Consider the following 15275-nt stretch of genomic DNA (forward strand, 5'->3'; position numbering starts at 1 on the left):
AATTATTTATAAACTGGGCTTAATTTTAGATACAGAATGCATTTAATGTCATTTAAATATAGACCTTAAGTTGGATCAGAAATGAAACACACACACATCTTCCCAGAATTCGCTGTTTGCATAATGAGATAGTGGCAGCATGGAGGCTCATCGTCTGATTTTCAGTTCATTTATTTTTATTTTCCTTCATTCCCCTTCCCTCGGAAACATCAGAATTTATTATATCTTTTATGCAAAAGTCCTAGAAGGGTGAGAGTGACGCTTCAAATTTAAGAGAGAAACCTGCACAGATCAGTGGGCCGAAATGCCCACGGGCAAAGGTTTATTTACCGGTACGATGTACTCCACAATTTGCTTGTGGATTTTTAGGGAAGTCATATGCTGGATAAGAAAAAAGCCAGAAACACATAAAACAGGAACCTTATTGGGTGCTTGATAATAAGTGTTCAGGTGATTATTATTCCAGTGTGTTAACTCCATTATTATTTAACTCCATTATTATTCAGATAGCACAAGTTTCTTATTAACTGTTCCTTCCCACTGCATTCATCATCTGATGTGGGCAGTGTTAGCTTTTGAAAATAATACTAGCTTTCTCAGCCAAGTGGAACGCTCATCCATCAACATTTACTACGTTTCTATACAGAAATAACAGTTGCAGGAGTTGAAATTATCAGTTGCCGCGGCGATCTCGGTGCAGGGGAAAAGCGAACAATGGTTCGATAATGAGCTGTTTCAGGTCACGCTTTGTTTCCGGCAGAAAGCAGATTAGCGCAGCGGCAGAAGAATTAAACTCTGAGCAGTTTGTTTCTGAAGCCACTGGACTGAAAATGTCAGTAGAGATAACAAAAAGAAGAAGAAAAAATGAACAGATGGAGAGGAACAGAGAGAGAAAGGAAACGTACAGGCATTAAATGATCCTGCAAGAAAGAGCAAGACAGAGACAGTGGTGCAGGGACAAAAGAAATGAAAAGGTTATTCGGAGTCACGCAGAAAAAGACGAGGGTGGGATTTGGAGAGAGATAATTACAGAGAACAATGTAAAGAAGACAGAATGAGAGTGCTGTTCCAGTAATTAGTGGAGCCGCATCGGAAAGAACGCTCTGTTCTCATCGCTGCTGTCAAAGGTAACAGCCTCCCAGTCATTAGAGGTCAACAGCGAAGGCTGCTCCTTTGTTCTGTTTCCATAGGATAAAGTCAGTATACACCCCTCATCTGCGCTCTACATTTTACGATACTTGAAACTTTTTGTAAAAAACACCTCAGATTTGAACTTGAGAGACTGAGTGTGTGAGTCATACGAGTCATGAGTTGTTACATAACTGGTTATGAAGCTGTAATGCAAACATAGCCTGAAAGCTAATGTCAGAACACATGAAGATGATCTCCATGGGCCGACCGGCTTTGTCATATGCTCTGTTTTTACACGTTTATGAAGACTGCAGAACAAGAAACATTAATACTAAAACTAATAATAATTTACTGTAATATAGTCAGGTTGATGTCGATCACACATGATATAACACAAAACAGATTTTTTGAAACAGATGTCTATGTTCTATCTCTACGGCGCAAGGTTGCCTTTGAGGAGAGCATCCCTGCGCCCTGCCCTGTGGTTCATCAGCTGTATGTACTTGCATTGAATTTTATCACTGACAATTCCGTATTTAATCAACATTTTATATTTTGTACAGAAACCCTTCATTTGCTGACTGGTATTATATTGTTAACAGGTTTCTGGTTAGTATGAACAGTGAGGAGGATTTAGGGAAGTGAGCTGGAAGGATGGAGAGAGGAGACGACCATTGACCTGCGTGTCAGCGGCTTCATTCAGTCCTTGATCCAGTTTGAACGGAAGACTTCAGACGGAGTCATGCATGAAGTTATAAGGGCACCATTGTTGTAGTCAGAAATATTATTTGAAAAAAATGTATTTGAACGTTGTCACATTAAATTGGATTGTTGCACTGTATTTAAAAAATGTTTTTAAAACCTGAAGTCGACTAAATTAGGACATTGTTTGGATTGCCTTTTGACCTATAATGACATTCTGGACTAGTAATAGTGATTTGAGACTATTATAGTATTGTATATAGCATTATACTATATGATATTATTCATTCTTATATTATTGGTGATCATATTAAGTTACTAGAAGTGATATTTATTTATATGTACAATGCAGAACAAAATACCATTACCGAATTCAGCAAACTGCTGTTTTTTCAGTACCACAGTGTTGTTTTATATATTGTAAACTCCATTACAATAGTACAATTATAGAATAGCAATTGTAACAGGCACAACATTCTCACTCATCAGAGAACGGACGTGGTTCTTCTGAGGGTGTCCTGTGGTGTCTTTGAGTTGCTCCTAAATTCACATGCACGTTGTATTGTCCCAAGATGGTCAATGTCAGTCACTTCACCCATCAGTGGTGTATATATTGTTTTAATTATCAGTACCCAAATCACCTGGCTTTTCTATATTGCAATTTCGCATTGGCTAAGATCCATGAAATAAGCTGATATATGCTAATATACTGTAGCGTCATCTAGTCCAACAGTATAACGTAGACTTTAACTAGAGCTAGTCTCTTAGTGTGCAATTTTGCTGCAGTGTCCTGCTCACATTAGAATTAGAATTTACACTGTAGTCACTGAACTACGCTTATTATGTGTGTGTGTGTGTGTGTGTGTGTGTGTGTGTGTGTGTGTGTGTAGACAGTACAAACAACAAGAGCCTTAGATTGTAGAATCACAATGTTTATCATATGTTAGGTCCATATAAATCCATGCTCAATAATAATAATAATAATAATAATATGCAAGTGAATTGTATAAATTTAAAGTGGGTGGTTGGATATTGATGAATCGCGGTCAAGGCTCAGTTTGCCTGATTATTTCATCATTACATGTTGAAACACCAGAATGAGAAGTGCATCCAACACCCAGTAAAATAAAACCAAATGAACATACAGGTAGTATCACAACGGAACAGGTCGACTCCATTAAAAAATAACCAGCTGCATGTATTACACACGTAAACATGAAAGTGTGGAGTCGAGCATTTGTACATTTAAAAACTATGTACATGTCAATATCTACAATCAAAATGTATTTCATTTGCAGCGACAGGCAATCACGAGAAAATAACAGGAGAGGAGAAAGGAAATGCAAACAAAAAAGGAGATTAGTAAAAGTAGTATTCGTTTTTTTTTCTTACAAGCAAGAAAGGGGTCAGTGTTCAGAAGACTGATGATGTTCCAAGTGCACTACAGTAAAAAAAAAAAAAAAAAGGTGACCAAAACAGGAGTGAAGTGTAAGCAGAACCAAAATAACACTAAAACAGCCACCACTGTGAAACATTATTGGAATAACACTATACAGCAGGACGGAAGGTGACTTAACAGGCAGGATACGAGTCAGAGAGAGAGCAATTCAGATGCCTTTTCAGAAAAAGCCCTTTACCAGAAGAAGAGAAGAGAAGAGAAGAGAAGAGAAGAGAAGAGAAGAGAAGAGAAGAGAAGAGAAGAGAAGAGAAGAGAAGAGAAGAGAAGAGAAGAGGCATTTCCACAAGATTTACCTCATTCAGTACGTAAACTGGAAATGTGAGGCTGCCACGTGACAACAATGACACAGGATTCTCATGCAGTAATGGGTTACCATGAAAAGGTTTGGTCCTCCAGTCACAAAGAACAAAAATCCCAGCACCACCTTGCCTCCAGGTTTTGGCAGCACCTTAAAACTGAAGTACAGTTTTGTTCGCCCAAACCTTAGAAATAAAATTTTCAAAAAAAAACTACAAAAACGCACATGAAACACACAATTCAAGTAGCCACAGTGGGCTGGAGGTTCAATACATTTCTTCACTTTTGTATAATTGACTCGTTCATTTGTATTTTCATAGTAACATTTAACCTCAAACTCCCTCTCCTGGCTGCGTGTTTAGTACAACAATATCGATGTAAGGAGCACATTTGACTTTCAAAGCAAGTAACGCACAAATGCATGTACACACGGACCTGCACGCTCATTAATGAAAAGGTCCAGCAGTAAACATTAGAGGGCGCCAGTTGCAGATGATTTCATCTCCTCCTTGTTTAATCTTTTGCAGGAGATATTCTTCCTCCTCATCACTTAACTCTGCATTCATCCACAGTAAAGGAATTGTTATTTTTAAATGGAGCAGAATACTGGCAAAGACAGAGGAGAGGAAACACAGCATGTTCCACATACATTAAAATGTCCCCCCCCCCCTCCTAGTGGTATGATCCATCAGCCACAGGGTGCATGTTTCCACTCACACACACAAACACACCGTTCTAATATTTTTACAGTCGCACTCAGATTTCACGACAAATTCCAAATTGGTGGGACATGAAGCACTTAGAAACATGTCGACAATTATAATTGCACAGCTTGCACAAATGTTTGAAATCTAAAGGAAAGAAGAGGGGAGGAATGCGTCTCTCCGCTCAGGTCCGCAATTGGAACGATTGGCGATCGTGGGTCCGAGGAAAGTGACTGGATGTAAACTCATTCTCCTTGGGAAATGGCAACAACGCAGGCAACGGCACATTAACTCATAAGAGAGATGGCGCAAAACATTGTCTTTGGCGTGAACCGCTGAATCCCATTCACGCCTCAAACTGGTCCACATGTGCATCTCGAAGCGGCGGAGGCCTTGTTGTGCCGCCAGGCCTGGATCTGCAGGCTGTCAGAGGAGATAAAACGCTGACTTCATGAATACTTGGCTGCATATGGTGACCTTTCAGTGGAGAAAACCATGAGCTGCCTTTGAGTTGCAGTTTTTTTTTTTTCGTGCTGTTTTTTCCTCAGAGCGCTCTTATCAGTCTCCTTAAAGCAAATCAGTTCATCCTTTAATTACTTTCCAAGTAAAGATACCGGTAAAGGTTTATGAAAAGTACTGTTAGCTGGATGTCGTGTGATGCACTTTTACCCAACTTGGTGTAGCACTCCTATGGAAGCGGTGTTTTGACATTTCTTTCCCCTCTACTGGAAATTGCTTCTTATGGCTTGAGGCAACCGACAAAAATCTTCAAATCAGACGTTCGACAGAGACAGCCGACTTAATTCCACGCGGGACAGGTCCATCTTTTGCAGTGCCCTCCCGGTAAATACAATAACAGAGGAGACACGCGCAGCACGAGATGACACATAATCCTTGCCGTTTCCAACAAAAGTCTATTCCTTCATAATTTGACGTCCAAAAAGAATAAAGTGAGACTGAACAAATAAATACAACCTTTAACAGGCCTGAGAGGAGAAAACCGGAGTGGCTCGCGGACAAACTGAGCTCCTGTCGGGTTAATAGGCAGTTCATCACGTTGGCACGGTAAAGGTTGGGCTTCCGATCCCTAACCGACTGACTGAGTGTTTTTGAAGTAGCCTGCGATTGTGTGCGGATGTGTGCAATCTGCTGCCTCAGATGCGAACCGGGGGTCCGCTGGGGGCCGTGAGTGGCACTTGAGAGCCGCAGTCGTAGTCAAGTTCGGCCATCCGGGAGCGGCTCATCATCCGACTGTGGGAGTAAGCCCGTCTGTCGGTCTGTCTGTCCCTGAAGCTCCTGATGTAGCTCTGCGGACGGAAAGGAGATTGTTTGTTCGTAAATAACATAACCTCACAACAGTTTAATGTAGATCCATGAGCTCAGAGACCCTTGAGGACTCGCTTGTGAGAGTGGACAGGCTCAAAGTTGACAAGATGGGACGTTTACAGAAAATGGTGGGGGCCACAAATAACATTTCACAGTGGTTAGCATGTAAATATATCACATAATATATACAAAGGATGAAGTAGCTACTGTAATTTAGGAAGGAGGTTTTCTTGCTCATTTAACAACACTGGTGCAAGTCCACATCTCTCAGTGGCCGTGAAAGGACAGAAAAAACTCCTTCTGCCTCCTACACACCATCAGCTCAAATGCTCAGTAAAACTAAACATTGTCCAAAATGTATTAGCTCCAACTCCCACTCTAACACTGAAGTTCCAGTCAGTATTTTTTGACAGAGCTGACTAGACATGACTAGTGTTGACCAGGACGACGCCGGTACACCAGCTCACAGGTATAAACGCATAAATGAACCGTCCACTACGACATGTAAACATGTGCTCGGTGTTAAACCCCTTAAGGCTGTGCAAACCGAGCCTTACTTTAACTTCCATAGTTTTTAGATGCTAAACAGTCAGCCTTAGTGGTGTATGCGTGGCAACAGTTGCTTAGCAGCACTGTTTTTATGATTTACTGCTGATGTTATTGTTTGAACGGCGAGCCGTTCATGTATGCAACTTCTCCTGATGTAACAAAAGGGTGGCTAGCCCCGCTCTGCCGTAACCCTGCCGACCTGTATCTGCAAAGCTCTTAAGTTTTCAAATGAGATTTTTCCATTTGTTTATTTCTATAAAAATGGAAATGTTAAAAAGACAATATGTGGTTTGATGCGGTTTGTTTGTATGACCAGTCTTGGCTGGGAGCAATGACTTCTGGCAATCTCTGGTTTCCAGGCACTCTAACCGAGACACTGATGCAAATGTAGTCAAATAAAGCTGAAACTTTAATGTGGCACTTTATTTGAAAGTGAATGCGCCTTCAGAGCAATAACTGTGTATATATTTATAGTCTGGACTATAGACCGGACTAAGTCTAAGTATATATATCAAGAACCCACATTTCGTCTTAATAATTTAGTATTTTACCGGCGACAGGACATCTCCATCAAAGCGTCTTTTAGGGTTGGCCTTGCGGTGGTAGCCGGGTTCAGTCTGCGGAGGCGGGGGGATTTTCGGCGGCTGAGAGCTCTGGGTCTGGTGGTGGGGGTGCGACGCTGCCGGGTGGTGGTACGGCTGGTGGTGGTGGTGGTGGTGGTGGTGGTGGGTGTGGGCCTTCTGCTTGAGGCCGCCGGTCTTCTGCGTCTGTCGTTTCTTCTTCTTCTTGGTCTCCTTCTCCTTTTTCAGCCTTTCTTCCCGCTGCCTGATCCGCATGAGCTGGACCCTTCTCTGCTGCCGACTCAAAACCACTGGAGGGGGGACAGAGAGAGATCGGGGTTGTGACAGTGTGTGGAGAGAGGGGGGAAACAACAGATAATCACTAGAGAGTGAGAGCGTGACAAACAATACAGATTTATGGAGAAACAGGAGTGAGTGGCTAAGTCGAGCCAAAAGTGCACATTTAAAACCAACAGAAACGTCAGGTGACGTTTTCACGGGGGGGCTATTGTCTCGTTATTGCCATTGAAATACAAAGTAAGAAAATACTGACACCCATTCCCTCCCTCCCTCCATCCTATTCCATGTTGGCAGATAATTCTCCTCACTGCATGCACGTCTACTGAGCTGCTCAGCCTCCTGACATATTGTGAGTGGGTGAGCGTGTTTATTTTCACACCAGCAAAGGATGTCTCGCTGTCCACTGAACGGCCGTGTGATTATTTTTAGGAGTGGATGTTTGACGTGGTTTGACGTACTGTGCGGGTTGCAGTGTCAGGGATCCAGTTCATGCTCACTACGTCCGGTCCGAATATTTCCACAGATGCACTGGCCAGGTCACCGTGTGTGGAGTGTGTGGAAGTGTCGTGAGGTCTATTGTTGTTTTCTTTGTGCGGGTGGACAGTAAAGCACCATCTGCCAGGGAAACTGCTTAATATCCCCCCCTCTCCCCCTTCCCCTTTCTTTTTCTCAGCTCAGGCCCCTCTGGCCACATGCTTCTGTGTGTGTTTGCTCTGGTGTGTCGGCCTTTGTGAGGGCTAACATAAGCCTTAGGGACTTTTGGAGTGAGGATCATTTTTGACCAGTCCCTGCTAATTTAAAGAGCTGTTTGAGAGTTTAGATTTAAGTAAGTGTAAGGGTCTGGGCTACAGCTAAGGAGAGGAGATATACAACAATCAGGCATAGCGTTATCACCACTGACAGGACACCGATCATAATCTGATCATAATGTTATGCCTTATTGGTCTATAATGCAGTGTGTACAATGTTGGTGGGGTTCACATGAATGGAAAAATTCTGCTTGCGAAGAAAAAAAAAGACAAAACAAGCCAAACGTGTGAGCTAAGTCATTAATGGCCGTGCCTCGCACGCTGTTCAGTAAGCAGACAGATGATTTTCCTCTCTGCTCCACTTGGGTGCCCTGCTTACTCATTGTGCCCCAGTTTGTTACCCTCATCCTACCCTTCCCCCTCCCGTACACCTGCCCCCTCTTTACTCCAGCATTCCCCATCCTTTATTCCCCGTCTTCTGCGGGAAAAAGGACAGGTTCAGCAGTAAGAGGCAACAAACAAAAAAAATTCAATTCAACAGCCCCCACTGCGCATGTTAATTTAAGTAATAACCTGGCTCTTATCAGCAAACGTCAGGGGCCTTCGCGCTTCACCTTCCCCCCTCGATTCATTTTCCTGACCAAACAACATATTAACACTGCACTCGAAAATGGATGCCCCGTTCTATTTTTTCCACTTCGTCATTTTTTACTGCTGCAGTGTCAAGGAGCCACAACCACATGTCGTTTCTCTCCGAGTATAATGACATGGAATAACACAGGAATCTCCAATTTTATCTCAGAATTTCATTTTTTTATTATTATTATTCCTTCTTCTGCAGAGTTTGGACTTTTTTAATATTCAACTATTGGCATCGCTAGTATTATTCTTAAATTGAATTTGTCCATTCTCTCTAGTGACTGTATTGTATTTGCAATGAGAATGTTTGTTTCTATGTCTGTGTCTTGGATTTACCATAATCTATTCCTACTCATTTTTTACCTCCACTTCCTTTTTTTTTTATGTACCTTTGCCTTTCTAGGACTCGTTCCTCTACATGCAACTGCACATTTTTAAAAATCGCATTAAAAAGCTTCCTCTATCTCTTTGAGCCTCGGTGACTTGAAGCCACGGTGGCCCGCTGTTTAATCCCATTATTTGAGGCCATGCGTGACTTCTTCTGAGACACTGTACGACTGTGCACATCTCACACAGGCAATCAAACGGACTAGTTTTGTACGTGCTGTCGAGTTACGTCTGCGCGTTTCAATTTTCCCCCAGTCTATGAGTGAGCGAAAGACTATGCCCCAGTATATTTCTGTCTCAGTCCTGGTATGTCTGTGTCTGCGTGTGTGTGTATTGCATCTGTGTGATGCGTCTTGTGTTTGGGCACAGATGTGTGCGCGAGCTTGCCGTCTGTGTTGTGGTTGCGTTCGGAACCGATTAAGGCTTTTTCTGTCAATGACACATTCTGGTGACAACATTGATGTTGGTATTTTCAGACTCCCCTACACCACTGTAAACACACACACACACACACACACACACACACACACACACACACACAGCTTCCTGCCCTTATAACAGTTGTGATTTCTAAGGCATTCACACTGCATTTTCATTAAACTTTGGATTCGTCACACCAGCTTGTAGTGGCCGTGTCGGGATCAATACTGCAACAGCTTTGAAAACAGACAGCTGCAAAGCAGACCTTGTAGATTATCCCCAACGTTTGTTTCCGTACAGCCAGACATGGTGAAGTGAGCACCACACTTTTTTTAATCGGATGCCTCAGAGCAAATCCAGAATGATTCACAAGTTGCAGGTTGGTGCAGAATATTATCTGAATGCAGGTTTATTTGACTCCAAATTCAGGTAAATTCTCTTTACTCCATGTTCTTTAGATGAGCACCATTTTTTTTTTTTATAAATTCATTAGCTTTAATAATGTTTTTAAATCCACCACTTGGTAAAGAGTGGGGTGCACTGTTCTGGCGTGTTATGAAGACGTGTTCTCTCCATTCGTCCTTTCAACCTCACACATCTTCACCTGCCCACGGCCCTGAATTTAAATGGACTTTTCCAAAGCTGCATTCGAAAATTCAAAGCCTCCATTGTTCCCTTTTACTCCGTTGGTGCATTGAGAAAAAAAAAAAAAAAAAAAGTGGGGAAGGAATAACCAAAAAAAATAATATGAAAGAATTCTCAAAACATTGCCAAGAATGTTCACACTTTGCTGAAGACAAATATGTCGTCTCAATAAAAGCGAAATGATGCAACAAAGTGCAATGGAAACAAACCGCAACAAACACTGATGATGAGCTTGTCACTTAAACATCCACTAGCGCATCCACTTGGGCAGAGAAAAGCAGTGTTTGGAGCCATGCCAGTTTCTCAAATGAATACATGAAACAAATATGAATGCCACATTTCCATCCTGTTTTCTAAGTTGTTTGACTGGGGCTTTTATCATGGCATGTTGAAGATTCTGAGTGTCTGAAGTTTCTGAGGCATCCGGGTCACGGTACAGCGGGGAACCAGTCAGTGACTGAAGAAGCCAACTGGATGAGTGATGAAACATCTTCAAGAAAACTTCAGTTGCCTTTGTCTTGGGTTCTGTTCAGTGCATTTAAAGCACCCATTGGCTTTATGTACCACCTCTGGATGTTCACGTAATACAGCAGTAGTGGATGGAAATGTTCATGAATTTACATTTTGTTTTGCCAAAAATGCCAGTTTCATCAAAACTGACACTACATTTCCTTTCAAGTCCTGTATATGAACCTGTATTTATTAATACCAGTCTGTGTCCTCACTCTGGCACCGTTTCCAGGAATCTGCTCACATGTTGAGACACGCTTTCTGACTCTTTGCTTCCATCTTGTCTTTTCTCCCCGTAGGATTTTCTTGACTTCAAACAGGTGAGTAAAACCCATTTATGAAAAAAAAATCTATACAACCTGCACAGCCAGCATGCCCCTCCGCATTTGATTTCTCTGGGTTTTTACTGATGTATTAAACATCACAAGAAGCCCTCAACGCCAAAAGAGACAATTGTTTTACTGCCTGCCTTTTTTTCCACGAGAGAAAGCATAACAAAAGGAAAGGAACTAATTACAAAAAAGCGTTAACTAAACAGTGAAATGTTGCCTTTCCAGCACCCTTGAAGCTTTGAGCAACACAAAGTGAATGAAAAAACACGACCATCAAACACGGACAGTAAGTTAGCTCGTCAGACGTCTCCACAGAGTCTGGCTGTGCATGTGAAGCAGTATTACTCACCTTCTGTGTGAGAAAATCCCTCAGCGGTGACTTTCCATTGGATCAGCACTCCCAGCAGGGCCAGGACGGGCCACACCCCCATGATGACCCAAGTAAACCAGCACACCGGCTTCTTTGGAGCCACCTGCAAAGATCATAGGTACAGTTACATAAATGCAACCACCAACAACTAAACCACAAAGCTTTTCTTGAAACATGCTTTTCAAGAAAGCAAAACATATACCTGGTAATAATTAGACAAGAGATGAGGACATCTCAAAGTAATGATTTGTGTTTTATTAAATGTTCTGTGTCTGCATATTAAACTATATTACTGCAGATGATTCCTTCCAGCATGAGTATGGAAGGTATATAGGAGGTATTTTGGAGCTAAACCACAGCTCTTAGCCAATAAAATCTAAAATATTTGGGAATATTATTTGTTTTGTGTTTCACTTTATTCTTACTGACTTTAACTTCTTGTCTTATTGGTGTGGCTCTAGATCAGCTAAACTAACTATAATTATAACTGAGTTCCAGTGTATTTTCCATGCCAACAAAACAGGATAGTTAAACTTAGACTTAGACAGACTTTAATGATCCACAAGGGAAATTAATTGGTCACAGTAGCTTAGTTGTTACAAAAAGATGAGCTGCTATACAGCTGGATAGAGATAAAAGAAGTTCTGTAGCGTTCACTGTGGGAGCGGAGCTGAATCAGTCTGCTGGAGAATGAACTCCTCTGTCCCTCTAGAGTTTAATGTAGTGGATGGGATGGACTGTCCATAATGGAGAGCACTTTGTCCAGTGTCCTCCCGTCCTTCACTGAAACAAACGATTCCAATTCTCTACCAATCACATGTCCAGCCTTTTGGATCAATTTGCTGCACCTGCTGACAAACTTCTTTGGTACGACAGCCCCAACAAACCACAGCAAATTACAGGGCACTCTCTACAACAGACTGGTAGAAAGACTCTAGTAACTTGCTGCACACATTGAAAGACCTGAGCCTCCTCAGAAAGTAGAAGCTACTAAGGCATTCTTGTCCACAGCATCACTGCTGTCCCTCCAGTCCAAGATGTTGTTGATGTGGACTCCCAGGTACTTGTAGTGGTCCACTTCTTCCAGCCCGGATGGGCTCCACTGGTGTCCTCTTCCTCTTGAAGTCAATGACCAGCTCCCTGGTCTTGTCCACGTTCAGGAGTAGGCAGGTTTTACTCCACCTTCTGTCCATCTTTGCCACTGCAGAGTCATCAGAGAACTTCTGCAGGTGGCAAAACCCAGAGCAGTATTGGAAATTAGAGGTGTAAAGAGTGAACAGGCAGTCCTATGGAAATAGGACTGTCCCCCTGTGGTGCCCCCACATTACTGACAACGGTATCTGACAGGGAGCCCCCCAGTTGCACAAACTTGGCCCTGTCAGACAAGTAATCAGCAATCCAGAAGGACAGTGGAGGAGCTGACATCCATCCTGAGCAACGTCTCACTCATCAGCAATGGTGTTAAAAGCGCTGGAAAAATCAAAGAACATGATCCTCACAGCGTCTTTTCCACCATCCAGGTGAGAGTGAACTCGCTGGAGCAGGTGGATAACAGCATCATCCACATCAACATGAGACTGAACTGAAGAGGGTCCAAGACAGGGACCACCATGGGTCTCAGCTGAGCCAGGACAGGGGTAGAGCAGAGGTGACAGGCAGGAAGGGGTCAATGTTGAGCTGTGGACTGGCCTCCTGGAGGGGTGTAAATTGGTCCTGATTGGTGGGGGGTTAAGAGCCAGCAGAGGATCTAGCACTGAATCTATTAAAAAAGACATACAGTTCATTAACTCTATCTGGGCCTCTTTCCTGCTGCTTGGTTTTGGTATTAAAGCCAGTGATCAGCTTCATGCCTCTCCACACGTCCTTTGTTCTGCTGGAGCTTGGCCTCCAGCTTTATCCTGTAGGCATCCTTACACTCCCTCAGTTTGATTCTGAGTTGCCACTGTATCAACTTCATCTTCAGATCTGAAGGCCTTCTTCTTTTTGTTAATCAGATCCTTCACCTCATTCCAGCGGGGGCAGGGCAGTGGAACTGTATGCATCTTTTGAAATAGAATACAGAGTTGTATTTTCCCGGGTCTTACAATAAACAGTAGTAAGTGGTGAAAAGTTGGCAAAACAGTGTCCAACGGATTGTTGACTCTTCATGGCAGAAGTACAAACCTCAACCTGTGTCGTTGATTCATTCAGTTTTGCCTCATGTGTGTTTGTGTTTTCTTCGTAGAGATGAGGAGGCAAAGTTAATATCTTATCTGTCTAGTGACAAATGCAAGTTGCTTGATGGCTTCCTGGGTGACATTCTATTTGACAGTCTGTAATTTTGTCATCTTTATTGTCTGTATATTAAGTGTCACTTTTCTGCAGACCAGACATCCACAGGACATTTGCTGTAAGCCACTCTTGCTGAAGAGTTTTTCCAGTTACCTTTTTTTTTTTCCTTCTAAAGACTAAAGGTTTTATATGTTGCACAGAATTGTAAGCTGAAGGAAATAAGATTCATTGAATAAACATATTTCAGTAAAAAAAATAAGTCTGTCCTCTTCAAAGAAGTCAGTTCAGCACTATATATTCTGTTTCACTGCAATATAGTTTTCATATAATTTCTGCATTAGTTTGCTGACTTTTTAAACTTTTGACAGTTCTTAAATCCTCGCAGTTAGTTCAGAAAACTGGCTATATCCCCATGATTGACCGTGACAACACAGATGTACAGCCATAAGCCACAGAATATTTTAACCACATTAGTCACTCTTAAGACCGTCTTTTCTGTCATCCATGTACACATCATATGCAAATTTCCTACTCCCTTTAAATTTCAACCTGCAGTCACACCTCAAGCTCATGGTAAAGTTTTGCAGACAGTGCAAAGTAAAAAACCCTAAAATCCCTGGTGTTGCAACTAATGTCAGGGGTTTATCTGTCAGTCGACTAAATCTGTCTGTAACTCTATCTTGAATACTCTATCTTGGATACCCAACTGGATATATACACATCTAAAATAATAAAATCCTGCCTCAAGGTGACTGGCCTATAACTCCCCCACTCACACACACACACTCACACATGCGCTTACCCTGAGTCTCTCATAGACGTAGTGTACCAAGGCAAACAGCTCTATAAAGTAATCCACGGTGACGGTGATGATGGCCGAGCCGAACGTGGCAGTAGAGAGGGTGACGAAGCATCGCTGCCACTGAAGAGTGAGGACAGCAAATAGCGTCCCAGAACCCAGTAGAATACCCAGAGGAACCCACACTGTCCTGGGGTGGTAGAACTCCTCCATGACCTGAGACGTGGAGAAAGGTGATGCATTGTATAATTGCGTCGGACAGTTAGTTAGTGACAGACGAGCAAATCCACATTCAGGTTTTACCCAACACCTTCCACAGTACAAAAATTATTTAATTGTAGAGCTAAATAATCAACTACAAACTACATTACATGATCTCCAGGACATGTATTAATTTACAGAGGTTTGACAATATAAAGGCCTTTTGTTCATACCTATCTACGACTCACATTAGTCTATGGACACTTTCTAGAAGGAGTGGCACCAAGAAGGCTTTTCAGTGTTAAAAGTTTAATGTTTTCTTATAAAGCTCAGTAGCTAAGCAAATCACATGTCAATTCCGTGTGTAAATTAATCATTTATCTTCATCTATTATTTATCATTAATACTAGAGAACTTACCACCAGTGATGCTACTCCAACCAGCAGCCCCAGCAGGAGGCCCACCATAAACAGTCCAACACTGCGAACCAACATGGTCACCAGGCCACAGAGGGTCCCGATGCCCAGGCCAATGCCCACGGACGCCTCTACACTCAGCTGGGTGTCCATAACCCGCTCCTTGTAGCACAGCATGAAGATGACCACAGAGCCAAACATTAGGCCTGTGAGGAACAACACGGCCTTGAAGCATCGGTAGCCTGGGGGGAAAGATGGAAGACGAGGCACTGTTTAGACATCAGAAGCGTACGAGCTGTGTGCTGTGCTGTTTTTATGGGTGTAGACGCAAGCCGAGTGACAGAAACATCACAATCAAACAACAAAGCACTAATAAGGAGCAGTTCCTTCTGACGTTGAACATATAGCAAAGAGCGTTTGGACTATCACCACACAAACACACAGGCAGGGATATTCAACATCAGAGGGGCAGGCAGCTCTGGCCTTGAATGATTTGAGGCCATAGAAA

At 42.5% G+C, this 15275-nt stretch overlaps 1 protein-coding gene across 1 annotated transcript in view; it reads right to left on the reverse strand.

Annotated features, from left to right (window-relative positions):
• Window positions 1–2749: 2749 nt before the first annotated feature.
• Window positions 2750–15275, reverse strand: part of tmem198a (transmembrane protein 198a) — a 32202-nt gene continuing 19676 nt past the window's right edge. Inside the window, exons 3-7 of the mRNA XM_047600340.1 lie at window positions 14771–15009; window positions 14154–14366; window positions 11060–11183; window positions 6720–7039; window positions 2750–5600 (exon numbers count right to left, since the gene is read on the reverse strand). Of these exons, the coding sequence (XP_047456296.1) occupies window positions 5448–5600; window positions 6720–7039; window positions 11060–11183; window positions 14154–14366; window positions 14771–15009 (1049 nt within the window). The 3' untranslated portion in view covers window positions 2750–5447. The remainder of the gene's footprint in view (window positions 5601–6719; window positions 7040–11059; window positions 11184–14153; window positions 14367–14770; window positions 15010–15275) is intronic.

Source organism: Mugil cephalus, chromosome 12 (assembly GCF_022458985.1).
Source record: "Mugil cephalus isolate CIBA_MC_2020 chromosome 12, CIBA_Mcephalus_1.1, whole genome shotgun sequence".
In the NCBI taxonomy this organism is placed as follows: Eukaryota; Metazoa; Chordata; class Actinopteri; order Mugiliformes; family Mugilidae; genus Mugil; species Mugil cephalus.